The 13810-nt window shown below is 41.1% G+C and overlaps 1 protein-coding gene across 1 annotated transcript in view; it reads left to right on the top strand.

The window, feature by feature from the left end:
• Positions 1-13810, top strand: part of LOC111869209 (U2 snRNP-associated SURP motif-containing protein) — a 34993-nt gene that overhangs the window by 18920 nt on the left and 2263 nt on the right. Inside the window, exons 11-21 of the mRNA XM_023860520.1 lie at positions 1048-1152; positions 1249-1364; positions 2417-2525; positions 3740-3902; positions 3988-4067; positions 5177-5366; positions 6901-7111; positions 8710-8974; positions 9635-9788; positions 10974-11200; positions 11565-11636. Of these exons, the coding sequence (XP_023716288.1) occupies positions 1048-1152; positions 1249-1364; positions 2417-2525; positions 3740-3902; positions 3988-4067; positions 5177-5366; positions 6901-7111; positions 8710-8974; positions 9635-9788; positions 10974-11200; positions 11565-11636 (1692 nt within the window). The remainder of the gene's footprint in view (positions 1-1047; positions 1153-1248; positions 1365-2416; positions 2526-3739; positions 3903-3987; positions 4068-5176; positions 5367-6900; positions 7112-8709; positions 8975-9634; positions 9789-10973; positions 11201-11564; positions 11637-13810) is intronic.

Below are 13810 nucleotides of genomic sequence, written 5' to 3'. Positions count from 1 at the left end.
ACATCTGTAAAAAGTAACATAATGTGTTCATTTGGCAAATATTCAAGAGCACGATTTTATTCTTATTATGAGAGTTGTTCAAATTACATTGCTAACGAATATGTCAAGACGGACAGGTTTCATTAATATGAACCTCAAACTTTTGCTAGTATGAATACACTGTTATACTGAGCCTCAGACTGCACAGAGTAATACACCATATTTGTGAGGTCCTGAGTTTGAATTTTGGCTGTGTTACTAGCTATCCTGTTAAAGGTTTTCCATGGTTTTATTTTGCAACTCCAGGTGAATTCCAGGCAAATACAAATAAAAGTGTTTCATTTGACACAGCATACTTGCATAACCTAAGAATAATCATTTAACTGGAAGTCAGCTGTAACATACAGGTTTTCATAATTTTTATTATTATAAAACTGAACAACATCCTGTAACTAACCAGATATTAGGTCACAGATGAAGCCCTCAACTTAAAAACTAAGTATATGATAATGTGCTGCCTGGTCAGGGATATTGCACACTTAAGGACTGGTGATAAATGAATATGGAACAATGGTGGATTGATGATTAGCAAGGGGAAGCCAAAGAAACCCAGAGGATAACTGTTCATTGCCATTTTGTTCACCACAAATCCCACATTAAATCAACACTGCACTGAGGTTTGACTGAAAAGTCAGCACCAGCACAGAAGCTGTGACAGCCTCTCGTTATGTCCCACCTTTTTTATTTTTTTACGTGGTGTAATCTTACAAAATGTTGATAAACTTCTACCAGATTGCACAGTATCACATTCCAGAAGATAGTATTCTCCAGACAATCACTGCACTGGCAGTGAAAGCGTTCTGTGTTGGAAACCATCAGCCAGAAGGCACTAAGCCTCATTTACTTAAAGTATGACAGTATGTTGTGTGAGAAGCCCCATTGTATGCTAACGTCACAGTACCTGCAGTTTGGGTATTGTGCTGGGAGGGACGGTGTTGATTGGTTGGCCTGCCTGTCCCTTCTGGGAAGGGGGAGAGGCAATATGTGTTGTTTCTGCTTGCATTGCAGGAATCTTCTCATGTTGATACATCGGATGGTTGAGTTTGTGATTCGAGAAGGTCCTATGTTTGAAGCAATGATCATGAACAGGGAGCTCAACAATCCTATGTTCCGGTAAGTTATGTTACCACTTCTAGTACCCACAACTTGGTTGGAGTGTCTTCAGTTCATGTGATCTGATTATTGTAAAATATTTTTCCCTGTTGGCAGGTTTCTGTTTGAAAACCAGAGTCCTGCACATGTTTACTACCGGTGGAAACTGTATTCACTGCTGCAAGGTGACCTACAGTTACGCTGGCGCACTCTTGAGTTCCGCATGTTCAAAGGTATGGAACTCATCATCAACACCAGTTCCACCTGTAGGGTTCATTTGTCTTAAAGTATGGCATTCCACAAGATCCAGTTTATACACGTATTAAGAATATGATCCCACAGGATATGGGGCAGGTAACATTTTTTAATTGAAATTTGCAGAATTCAAAATTAAAATCTATTTTATTTCAACATTGTGATTTTAGTGACAGATTGTTATTATTGTAACATTTCTGTTTTATACTGATCATTGGACTTAAAATCTTCAGTCTGATTTTCTTCCCACAATCTTTCTTTTTAAATTTCTTGCCAGCTTTCCCCCTCTCTTGTGATGTTTTCCAGCACCTGCCTAAACCGTCTTGTTGTTGGTCTTCCCATAGGTCTCTTTCCTTTGAATTTTAATTATGCTGCGCTTTGCAGTATTCTTGTTCTGTCCAGTCTTTCATGACTGAAGTATTATAATCATTTCTGGTTCACAACTCTGTTAAATTTTTAATTTCGAGTTCTCCAAAAATCAGAGTGGCACAAGCCAGAAGGTCATGGACTTGATTCCTAATGTCACTGGATTTTTCAGTTGACCTAATCCTCCCAGCCGCACTGTGGCCCTGGGGTCGACTCAGCCTCTAACAGGAATTAGTACCAGGAATCTTCCTTGGGGGGTGAAGGGAGGCTGGTGCGTAAGGCTGACAATCTCACCGTCATCTGTGAGCCGGTTGTCTAGAAAATGTGGGAACCTCGACATGTCACAAACCTTTGGGCCTCCATGGCCTGTTCCAGGGATAGCTTTACTTTTTACCCCCTCCAGTTTTTCCCATTATCCTTCTCAAAAATTTTATGTCCATTGCTTGGATTTTAATTTTGTTTCTCTTCATTTAGTTATTAAAATAACCGCTCGAAGCTGATGGGTCCATCCTTTTAAACATTTAAATATTGAATCATATTTGTTATTGTTGAATTTGTGGTTGTCATTATATATTTTATATAACATAATTTCTTAAGTTTTGCTAATATTCTGTAATTCCAAATGATGTAAGGAAATAAATCTGTTTGCACTGTCGGATTATAGGAGGTTCAATATGGAGGCCACCACCTATGAACCCTTACACACAAGGAATGCCAGATGAATTGGTAGAGGGTGATGACAAGGAACCTCGCAAGGGAAGCCTGTCAAACACGTAAGTTCACCTCATGGCTGTCATTATCCTTGGAGAAACCTTATATCTTTTTCTTGGCATCTCAAGCTAGAGAGTGGAGGACTCAGATTTGATTCCATGCAGGGGTAAGAGATTTTTCTCTTCTTCACAGCATTCTGGCTTGATTTCAGTCCTACCCAGCCTTCTAATTGGGTATCTTGTGTTCCTTTCAAGTAAAGCAGTCACATCACGAATCTGTCCTAGCATTCAGCTGCATCTAATGGCGAGAATAAGCACACATGGCCCTGTACCTCTTCCCCCATGTCATTATGGTGTGTTGAACAGAGGTACCTTTATTATACATACAGATAATTTATGTTTGATGAAAAGAGAAGTAAGGGAGTATAAAGGTAAAGCTGTGCCCTTGCTTGATGCAGAAGTGGAGGTATAACTCCATGCATTCCTAATCTCAGCACTAGGTGGTGATAAGTATTGGGTTTCACAGCCTCGCCACTTTAGCCTTGGGAAAGGTCATGCTCAGACTTCTTGGACAAGAGGCCCTGTAGTGTTATGAGTCAGTGTGAGCACTGGGAAAGCATAATTGAATTGAACCCTGATTCCCCGTTCATCTGCTGTGTAGCCTATCTACTATACCGACAGCTATTACGGAGACATTTCATGATATACGGCAGAACCCTGTTTAAGGTTCCTTTGAGGACCTGTGGATTTAAACACCAGAGTGATGAAAATATTACGTGGGAGTAATTTAACGCCAAGATTATTGTCTTGGGTTCACTGAAATTGAACGTGGAACAAGAGACATCATAAAATCTAAGGACATTAAATGGGGATTCTGCTGTAAAAGAAACAAATAATTTGTTCTTTAGTGTTGAACAACCACCTCTGTGGTCTAGTGGTCAGAGTTCCTGGCTACAGATCCAGAGGTCCCGGGTTCGATTCCCAGCGCTACCAGATTTTCTGAGAAGTAGTAAGACTGGAATGGGGTCCACTCAGCCTCATGAGGATAATTGAGGAACTAGTTCAAGGAAATAGTAACTCTGGTCTGGAAAACAGGGATCCATTGCGCTGACCACGCAACACCCTCTGTCCACTAAAGTTGACACTAACTTCGCCAACAAACAGCGTTCACTCGGTCAGTATAGTTCACTTGCGGACTGAAACCATGGAGTTGGTTTTTGTTTTTGTATTGTTGAACAGTGAAATATGTCTGATTGTTGCCACCATTTTGTTTGCAGGCAGAGGGACAGACTTGAAGACTTGCTCAGAAACATGACCCCAGAGCGCTTGAAGGTGGCTGAGGCTATGGTGTTCTGTATAGAGCACAGTGAAGCTGCAGATGAGATCTGCGATTGCATTGCTGAATCCTTATCGATCCTACAGACACCCATCCCGAAAAAGGTAACACATCCCAGAAGACAGCAGTTTTCATAGTCATGCCATGAGAGGCTGAAATCTAACAAAATATGTATGTTTTTCGTTTCAGATTGCACGCCTTTACCTCATTTCTGATATTTTACACAACTGCGGAGTGAAGATAACCAATGCTTCATTTTATAGGAAAGGGTGAGTAAATATACAGCAAAAGTGTTTCATTTCTTACTGCTTTTTTTGCCAAATATGAGTATTCTTGCTGCCTATGTAGGAAGTAAAATAGGTGAATTATGTTTTGTTAGGTGTACCAGCTTAAAATACTGAAATTTCTCAATTTCTCCCCATAGCAATATTTCACAACCTTACACAATGTCAGAATTTGACTTCTGGATGGTTTTGATGATAGTGTACTTAGGATTGCTGAGTTTATGGATCCTCTCCATAATCTGGTATTCCAAACGGAATGCAAGGTTTTGGAATCTGGATCTGTTTCTGTTCTGAGTTGAAAATTTGGGGATGCGTCTCCTGTATCTGGTCCAATCTCAGTCACTGGAGGGCCTAAATCAGTTAGATGCATGTATGTATGCACCTGGGATCCAGTTCTATCAGCAGGAGGAGGTGATAGGAAAATTTGCAGTAAAAATTATGGAGATACAGGAAAATTTGCAATAAAAATTATGGAGATACCCATCAAAACTTAAATCTTAATGGAGAAATTAATCAAAATCTAACAAAGAGGTAAATTTTACGGAGCACTATTCTATGTTTGGAATTGTAGATGATTGACAGATTCCAGAAACCCAGTAATCTTAAGAATCATATATATTTTTAACTGGTATTACTTATTATGCCATATAGACTCAAAAGTAAAACAGTGATTGACATATTGACAATGAGAAGGCACTGGTCATTTCAGTGTCTTCTACTAGACAGACAGAAGATGGGCAGCTGATTTTTATTTTGCAACAGATTTTAAAGTTGTAGTTCATGTAGTGTTAATACTGCAGTATTACCACAACTTAAATATCTCATCCTGCTTGCATGTGACACAGCAAGCCCAAGCTCATGCTGAAGAAGAATGTAGCACTGTTGTCTGATTTTCTTTTCCAACTCCAAATGCTGAGGAGTGCATTTGCAAGCTTACAGAAGTCAGAGTATATGCCAGCATGTCTAGCAGCAGAAAACAGCTGTTGGCCAGTGCTGTTTTGAGGTGGACAGCATTGAGCACTGATATAAGGAATCATAAAACTGGGCAGAAGTAAGTATACTCCACAGGAACTGAAAGTATCTTGCTGTTTCAGGTTGGAGGCCCGATTGTTTCACATCTTCCAAGATGTACATGCTGCCTACATGAGTCTGGAAAGTCGACTGAAAGCAGAGGGCTTCAAGCTGCGAGTCATGCAGATGTTTCGCGCTTGGGAGGAGTGGGCTGTGTATCCCAAAGACTTCCTCATTAAATTACAGAATACCTTTCTTGGACTAACTACTACAGTGAGTGTTTTATAATGATCATAATACACAGCTTTAACCATTATGACAGTGTTTCCTATGCAGTATGACATGATTTTAAGTTTTTTCTTTATTCCTAATGAGGTGGGACTAAGTCCCTTGTACTGCGACCACTTCTGGCCTATTGTACCAGCCCCAGATGATAGGTGAGGGTGATTGTGGAGCAATTGGTGGAATGAAGATTGGCAGGGGAAACTGAAGTACTCGGAGAAAACCTGCCCCAGCGCCACTTTGTCCACCACATATCCCACTTGACCAGAACCAGGATCGAACCTGGGCCACTGTGATGGGAAGCCAGCGACTAACAGCTTGAGCTATGGCGCGGCCATGATTTTAAGTTGGTTTTGTGATGACATTGTCAGTATCAAACTGTATAGTGTCAGCTGATAGATTGAGTAATGAATGTGGACCAGTTGATGGAATGAGAATTGGGAGGAGAAAAGGTCTGCCCCAATGCTGATTTGCTGACCACAGATCTACATGGTGTAATGATTTGCGATTGAACCCAGGCCTCCAGTGTGGAGATCTGTAGTGTAACCGGTATGACATGATGACCATGCTACAGCTTGGGTGGTTAGTTGGTGCCTTCTTGCCACAGAGGTCCCAGTTTCAGTCCCATGTTAGTCCATCTGGCATTTGTGATGGGCAAGCTGGCAATTGGTGCTGGCTTTTCTAGAAGCGCCTGTTTTACCCTGCTAATTATGCTAATGAACAAGATGCCGGTAACATAAAAGAAATCTCTTTTAAGTTCATTCTGATGTGCCGTTTACAGATCTAGACATAAATTTTCCATCATGTGACACTTCTGTGTATTGATTTTTGGGTGAGTGCATTTTTCTTTTTTCTGTTTATTCTTAGTGTTCTTATAATTTTTGTAAACCATAATGTGATGAAAATGTTTCATGTGATAATGTCATTATTTTACTGCTGTGTGGAAGGTCATTATGATCTTATGAGAAAATTTACAAAATAGTCTGTCAAAATAGCCAGTTGCTGGGTCAGAATTTGAAACCGGGAATGTCCAAATATGAAGGATGACTGAAGCATGGTACTGTAATTGCTCTCGTGTCATTTTGAAGTCAAGTCCTTTTCTGCACATATGCAATAGTGATGATAGTAAGATCTTGTTGTGCCCTGCTTTGTCTCCATCCGCCACTTCCACATGAGTAGTTCACTGATTTGGAGAAAGCCATAACATATTTATTTATGTGTGGTTTATTTTATGATTCCGTCCATAGCTCCGACTACATAGTGCTGAATGACAGTTAATGAATAATGAATTAGGAAAGGAAATTTGAAAGGAAGTGCTTATGACCTAATTTGAAGTTCTGTCAAATTTACCTAGAAGGACTGCAGAAAATCACAAAAATAATTAGTCATCACAACTTGGAACCTCCTACATGTGAAGTTGGAGGCTGTGAGATTATTGCGCTGTACAATCTTAATTGTGTACTCGCATATGTGGCAGTGGAGGACATGAAATCATATCACATGCTTGTGTACTTTCTGCAATCAGTCTGATGGCAAGAGTCATCAGGAAAGCGAAGGAGAAGAAGAGGTTGAGGTACGAATGGAGTCGGAACTGGATGGCTTACCCATGTCGGGTGGCGAGGGTGAAGGAGAGGACCTGGACGGTGTGCCGTTAGATGGAGCAGCCCTACTGAAAGGAGCAATGAAACACAGCAGGCCTTTGCCAGCTCCAGATGATGACCTGGATGGAGTACCAAGTGAGTTACATGTTTCAGTCATGATCTACCGGGTTGTGACACCATGCAGTCGTGTAGTCGGATACATATATTAAGAGGAACTCGGGGCTTCCATCTGGTTTAAAGTGATTGATAGGACTAGGATGTAGATGAAAAAGGTTGGCTAAGGCGCAGAATGAGATTAGAATCTTGTCCTGGCCAATGGGAGCAGGGAGCAGGAAAGACTATTTCCACAGCCAATGAATAGGGAGCTATATGAACCAGTGCACTGTCTCCATAGACTTAAAGAAAACACTACAAAAACTGTCATTTCCTTAAGTTTTCCATATTGTTTTTAAGTATTGTAAGGCTTTGTAAGAAAATTTTCCTGAGCTTATTAGCTCAAGGATAGATGAGAACCCCTTGTTTGCTGTCTGCTCCATCTACAGCGTGAAGTTATACTATATTGTTGTTGTAAGGGATCCATTTAACAAGGTCCTTAGACTCTGAGAAGTTTACTGTACTGTACATTATTCACCTGTATAGTAAAAAATTAAGTAAATAAAGGTATCCCTGTAACAGACCGTGGAGGCCCGTAGGGTTGTGAGAGGTCGAGGTTCCCACATTTTGTAGACAGTCGGCTCACAGATGGCAGCAAGGTTGTCAGCCTTACGCACCAGCTGCCCTTTACCCACAGATAGATTCCTGGTACTCGTTTCTATTAGAGGCTGAGTCGACCCCAGGACCATAGTGCGGCCCGAATGATTAGGTCAATTGAAAAAATCCAGTGACCTCATCGGGACATGAACCCGCAACCTTCCAGCTTGTAGCATAGCGCCTCAACCAACTACACTACTTTGTGCCCCCTTATTCACCTGCATGGAAGAATATTCTCTTTCTACCCTGATGGATCCTTTTGATTCAGATGTGAAATGTCATGTTTTAAACAGTTTAAACTTTTAGCTTGTTGATGTTTTGAGATGTAGTATATGCTTACATTGACATCATATCATGCTGCGTGACGTACCCTTCAGCCCAGAAGTTTGAGACAGCAGGTTCCTTGAAAATACTGATAAATATCTACCACCAGACTAAACAGCATCACATCACATAAGGCAGTAGTATTCGTAATGTATCGGCATTTGCCTGGAAGGTGTTAGGAAAAACATTAGGAACCTATGAGTAATTAGGTTGAGATTTGAATCTATGATGTTCCATATATGAGGTTGAAGAGCTGATCACTATGTGTTGACAGTCAAAGGGTAGGTGGTTGGATAGCTTATACACTTGCAAGCTGAGACAGAATATACTGTATACAGCACAGCATGGTCAGTTCTCACCCGTTTTATAATTTTAAGGTCATTTACTCATATCTGGTTTGATTAATGATGCTAGCACTAGCATCAGAAAGGATGATTTGTGAATAAGGATGTGGAAGGAAACTATTGTGGCCCAATTTTGGGAACTATCCTGGCATTTGGAGGGACCGGGAAGGGTACAAAGAACCTAAATCAAGCTAGTCAGTGTGCCATGTGTAAGATATGAACTGGAGACCTTCTGAATACAAATAAGAAGCATTACCACCTGAGCCAGCTGGCTGAGTTGACTTTTAAGTAAAGTAAGAACCTGTATTCTTGCAGTGGATGATGATATTGATGGTGAGCCTTTGTCAGAGGACCTGACAGGGGATGGTAAGGGTAAACTGACAAGCATGCCTGCCGGGTTTGTCCCGTCACGATGGGAAACTGTGGATCCCGAGCAGGTAGAAGCACAAGCCATGACAACCAGCAAGTGGGACCTGCTGGAGCAGACAGAACAGCCCGAACAGACAGACAGAGGGGAGGACCCTGACAGTGCAGGAGGAGAAGACTCGCAAGAGGGCGACTACCAGAATTATGATGTGAGGTGAGTGAGGCTGAACCCTTTAGGGTGGTGGTCATCATTCCGTGACCAAGGAGTGGTCAGAATGTGTGTTTACAGAACATGAAAACAGTTTCGTAGAATGGAAGGTTTGAAACTGATGTCCTCTGCAGTTGCAGAAAGCATCAGTATTTGCTCGTACTGCAGAAAATATTGAAGAATTTGAGGGGGTTCAAGAAAATTTCCTTACTAACTTACATTTAAGCCTTTTGAAGACTATTTTTACTGACTGCCATAGTGTATTCAGGATAGAATGAACTTTTTTCTTCTCCACATGGCCCATACTGGCTCTGGCATCCATCCAACCTATTATCCATTGTGTACTGGGGGCGATTTCCCCAGGGGTAAAGTGACAAAGGCATGAACCTGACCAATCACCTCCATCTAGTGCCAAGGTCAGGAATGATGGATCTATATCTCCACTCCACCATACGGCTTCATGGCATAGTGCTGAATTAGGGGCGCAGAGACAACTTTACCCAGCCTTACCCTACAGTTTCCTTTTTTCACTCAATTCTAATTTCTTTTCCCAAAAATCCAGGGTGAGGAGCAGGTGCCTGGTTTTACCCCTCCCCCCTTGTCAACCTCCATGGTTGCTTCTGTTACTAGTCTCTTTCCCATACTGAGTCACAGTATTGATTGCAGGGACTTGAATGAGGACCGTAGAGCACGTCTACGGGAAATTGAGCTGAAGGCCGTCCAGTACCAGGATGAGTTGGAAAGTGGCCAGAGGACACTGAAGAGTGGATGGAGCATTCAGCAACAGGTGGAGCACTATCGGCGCAAACTGCTGCGCAAGGTGAGCGCACACATTTATATTTTGGACTGTTTGTGGGCGTTCATTTATGTATGATGTGTTTGACAGTATGTGTAGTATAGGGATTTATTTGTATCGGCCTGAGAGCCTCTCCTGATAACATTTGGAAACCAACTTTCAGACAAATCTTGGTTTAATAGTCTTACATTTAGTGAAATCCCATATTTAATGATTTTTTTTTATAGTTCCAGTAAGCCAATGTGAACAGTGTACTATATTCACCATATTTAGTGAGTAGCCTGCATTTGGTTTAAGAAAATTTTAAACTTCCAGAACTTGTACAGTGATTTAGTGTGATTATGAGCAAGACAGTAATTGTTATTGATGTTTTTCACATGCCAGAAATTGTTACTAATAATTGTATACAATGACAGCATTTTAACAAAAACTAAACGACATACATGGAAACACGATGGACAAGCGAACAGTGCAGTGATCTCCCCGAAAACAAAAAAGAAAAATTGCCTGATGGTGGCCCATGTGCGGCCGAAACATGTTGTAAAGAGTAGAAACGTATGAAAAACTTAGAGATATTTCAGTAATCTCATAATCACTTTTAGTGTATAAGTTATACTTTTAGTGTCTTAATGACATTTTATGATTTAGTATCATAAAGTTACACTTTTAGTGAGAAACATATTCTAGATGTCTTTTATGTTTTAAAATATTGTTGCATTATTGACGGGTGCTTTAATAATAAGGCTAATGCCTCAATGCAACGGGATGCTAAAATATAATAATACTAATAAATTTGATAGTATATAATTGTACTTGTGTACAGACATAATTTAACACACGTGGTTCCAGCAGACCTAACTTGACACAGCTTTAGATATGAATCCCCCGTTCCAAGATGATAAGGTTTAACACAGATTACACTCTCGTGTGCTCCTCTAACTGCCTTCATTATGTTACTGCCTCTCTCAGCTTATTTGTTTATGTTGGAGTCCCTACAGTCTTGAAAACCGAGATAAAGAGCCATGAGAATCCATTGCGCTGACCACGTGACACCCTCTGTCTGCTAAAGTTGGTACTAACTTTGCCGACGAGCAGCGGTCACTCAGTCGGTTAGTTCGCTAGGAAACTAAAGGCCATGGAGTTGGAGACCATTGCACTCTTTTGCATCAGCTCTCATATAAACTAAAGAGAACGGAATTTTCTGTACAGGCTGAGAAAGGCGAGCGGGAAAAGGAGAATGAACGTGAACGAGCTGAAGTGGACAAGGAATCACAACAAGAATCATCAGGAGAACGAGACAGGGACAGACAGCAGAGTTCTGGGTCTTTGTTGGATAGGCGGAGACGTGGAGATCGAGAAAGTAGTCGCAGTGAACGTAGTAGTAGACGTTCTTCATCACCTGATGATAATTACTATCACCGTGCAGACAGGGACTCGTGAGTATCTGTTTGAGGAACTGTAGTATCTAAAAACTCTTCCTTGCCTGTCTCATTGCTGACATTTGAACTTCTTTATGAACTGACATTTCTTTCTTGGTTTATTTTACGATGCTGTCGGTATCTCAAACTATGTAGCAGCAAATGGTAAGGTGATTAGTGAATTGGAAATTATTTGGAAGGATGTGGTCATGGCCTAATCGCACTATACCAACATTTGCATGGAGGGACTGAGGAAACCCATATACATCTTCAGTCAGGATAGCATATGTTGGCAAGGATTCGAACTGAGCTCTACCTGAATGCGAATCTAGAGCGTTACATCTGTACCATCCTGTTTATTGATATCTGTGTAATTTTGTAGGTCAGGTTCAAGGTCAAAATCAAAACGATCACGCAGCTCTTCAGGCAGCCCAGTACCTTCAAAGCGTTATAGGTGAGTTATGTTAGTCTGTATTGAATCCTATATTAAAAGTATTGATATCCACACTGCAGTTGGTTATTCTGTGAAAGAATTTGTACCTTTTATTGGGTTGATTGTTGATAACCCAACTTGTGAAAGATGCCCACAAGAAAACGAATGAGCCAGACACATGCTGTGTGATTGTGAGGCCATAGCTTGTTTAAGATTTTGTCACTTGGGTCAGTTTTTTATGGAACCAAGTGACTTTTATGATGCCCCCATAAGCAGGGTCCTGCACTTTATTAAAAGTGTAGGATTAATAAAGGGCCAATCCAAGGGAAAGCACAATAGATCATTGAAGGTCGCAGTGCAGGGGGCCGGTTTTTATGGCCCACCCCTTACATACATACATAGGTTGATTGTTGTTATTTCTGAATATAACACTGAATCACTGATGCTATATATAACCTAGCGTTAGACACAGCGTTTATTCAATAAAGGCCAAGAGAAGCTAGGAAAGAGCACTTACTTACTCATGGAGCCCTTCTTGAGGAGCCGCCAATTCTGCAGCTACTCAAGAATTTCCCAGCATTTTATGGAACCCGAAGGTTCATTACCGTGTTCACAAGAGCCCTTCACTGGTCCCTATCCTGAGCCAGATCTATACAGTCTATACCACCCCATCCTATCTCTCAGAGATCCATTCTGATATTGTCCACCCACCTACGCCTTGGTCTTCCCTGTGGTCTCTTTCCTTCTGGCTTTCCCACCAATATCCTATACGCATTCCTCATCTCCCCCATTCGTGCTACATGACCTGCCCACCTCATCCGCCTTGACTTGATCATTCTAATTATACTTGGAGAACAGTACAAGTTATGAAGCTCCCCATTGTGCAGTTTTCTCCAACCTCCTGTCAGTTCATCTCTCTTCAGTCCAAATATTCTCAACACCCTGTTCTCAAACACCCTCAGTCTATGTTCCTCTCTTAATGTCAGAGACCAAGTTTCACACCCATACAGAACCACAGGCAAAATTATAGTTTTGTATATTCTAATTTTTACATTTTTGGACAGCAGATGAGAAGACCAAAGATTCTGGACTGAATGGTAGCAACTAGGAAAGAGCACACATGGATAAATAGTGTAGTTTAAGATAAAATGTATGGAGTTTGGTAGAAGAGGAATGTAGGTATTCCCCAGACTTGGTTGAAATGTTCCCAAGAAATACAGTGAACTCAAAATTTTAGAGCCCTTTGGTTTCACTGCTTATAATTTTCTTTTGAAAAATATGTAATTCAGTTAACTTTAATATCATTTCTAATAGTCATCCCCCNCCCCCCCCCCATTCAGAAAACTAATTTCAGTGTTCCTTGTTCTTCAATAAATATACAATTTAAATTATATGAATATAGACCTTGAGGTTTTCATGGTAGTGACTGTTCAGACTGTGACACTGTGTAGTATCGTAGGCAGATATCAGTGTTGGGGACGGTTCCATTTCCTTTCCCTCATCAGTATAATTGACTCACCTTCCTTGAAATTTACCTGTGTAACAGGATCAGTTCCTTACCCTACACAGTTCAGTCCTAATGATGGACGAAGCAAGTTCCTCCAAAACATTGGTATCCTCCAGCAAGACTGTGCGATGACACTCTGATTTTGTGTACCGCTGCTTTAATGCAAAGTCTGTATAAGTCAGAATTGCATAAATCAGGTTATACATATATTACTAAATAATTGGAAGTTAGTCATAATGGAATGGGTATTCATACCATAAAATATTTAGTCAACCGAGGAATGCGTATAGGATATTGGTGGGAAAGCCAGAAGGAAAGAGACCACATGGAAGACCAAGGCGTAGGTGGGTGGACAGTATTAGAATGGATCTTAGAGATAGGATGGGATGGTATGAATTGGATAAATCTGGCTCAGGATAGGGACCAGTGGAGGGCTCTTGTGAAAACGGTGATGAACCTTTGGGTTCCATAAAATGCTGGGAAATTCTTGAGTAGCTGCAGAATTGGTAGCTCCTCAAGAAGGGCTCAGCTCCATGAGTAAGTAAGGTAAGCAGCCTCTGTAGTCTAGAGGTAACGTTCCCACCTCATGACTCATAGTACGCGGGTTCAAATACCCGGCAGAGGTCGTCGAATTTTTAAGGGCAGAAAAATTCAGGGAACAAGTCCTCCGGGAGGGACTTTAAGCCGT

This window comes from Cryptotermes secundus, unplaced genomic scaffold (genome assembly GCF_002891405.2).
Source record: "Cryptotermes secundus unplaced genomic scaffold, Csec_1.0 scaffold2069, whole genome shotgun sequence".
Taxonomy (NCBI): domain Eukaryota; kingdom Metazoa; phylum Arthropoda; class Insecta; order Blattodea; family Kalotermitidae; genus Cryptotermes; species Cryptotermes secundus.
This window is presented reverse-complemented; position numbering and strand designations above follow the sequence as displayed.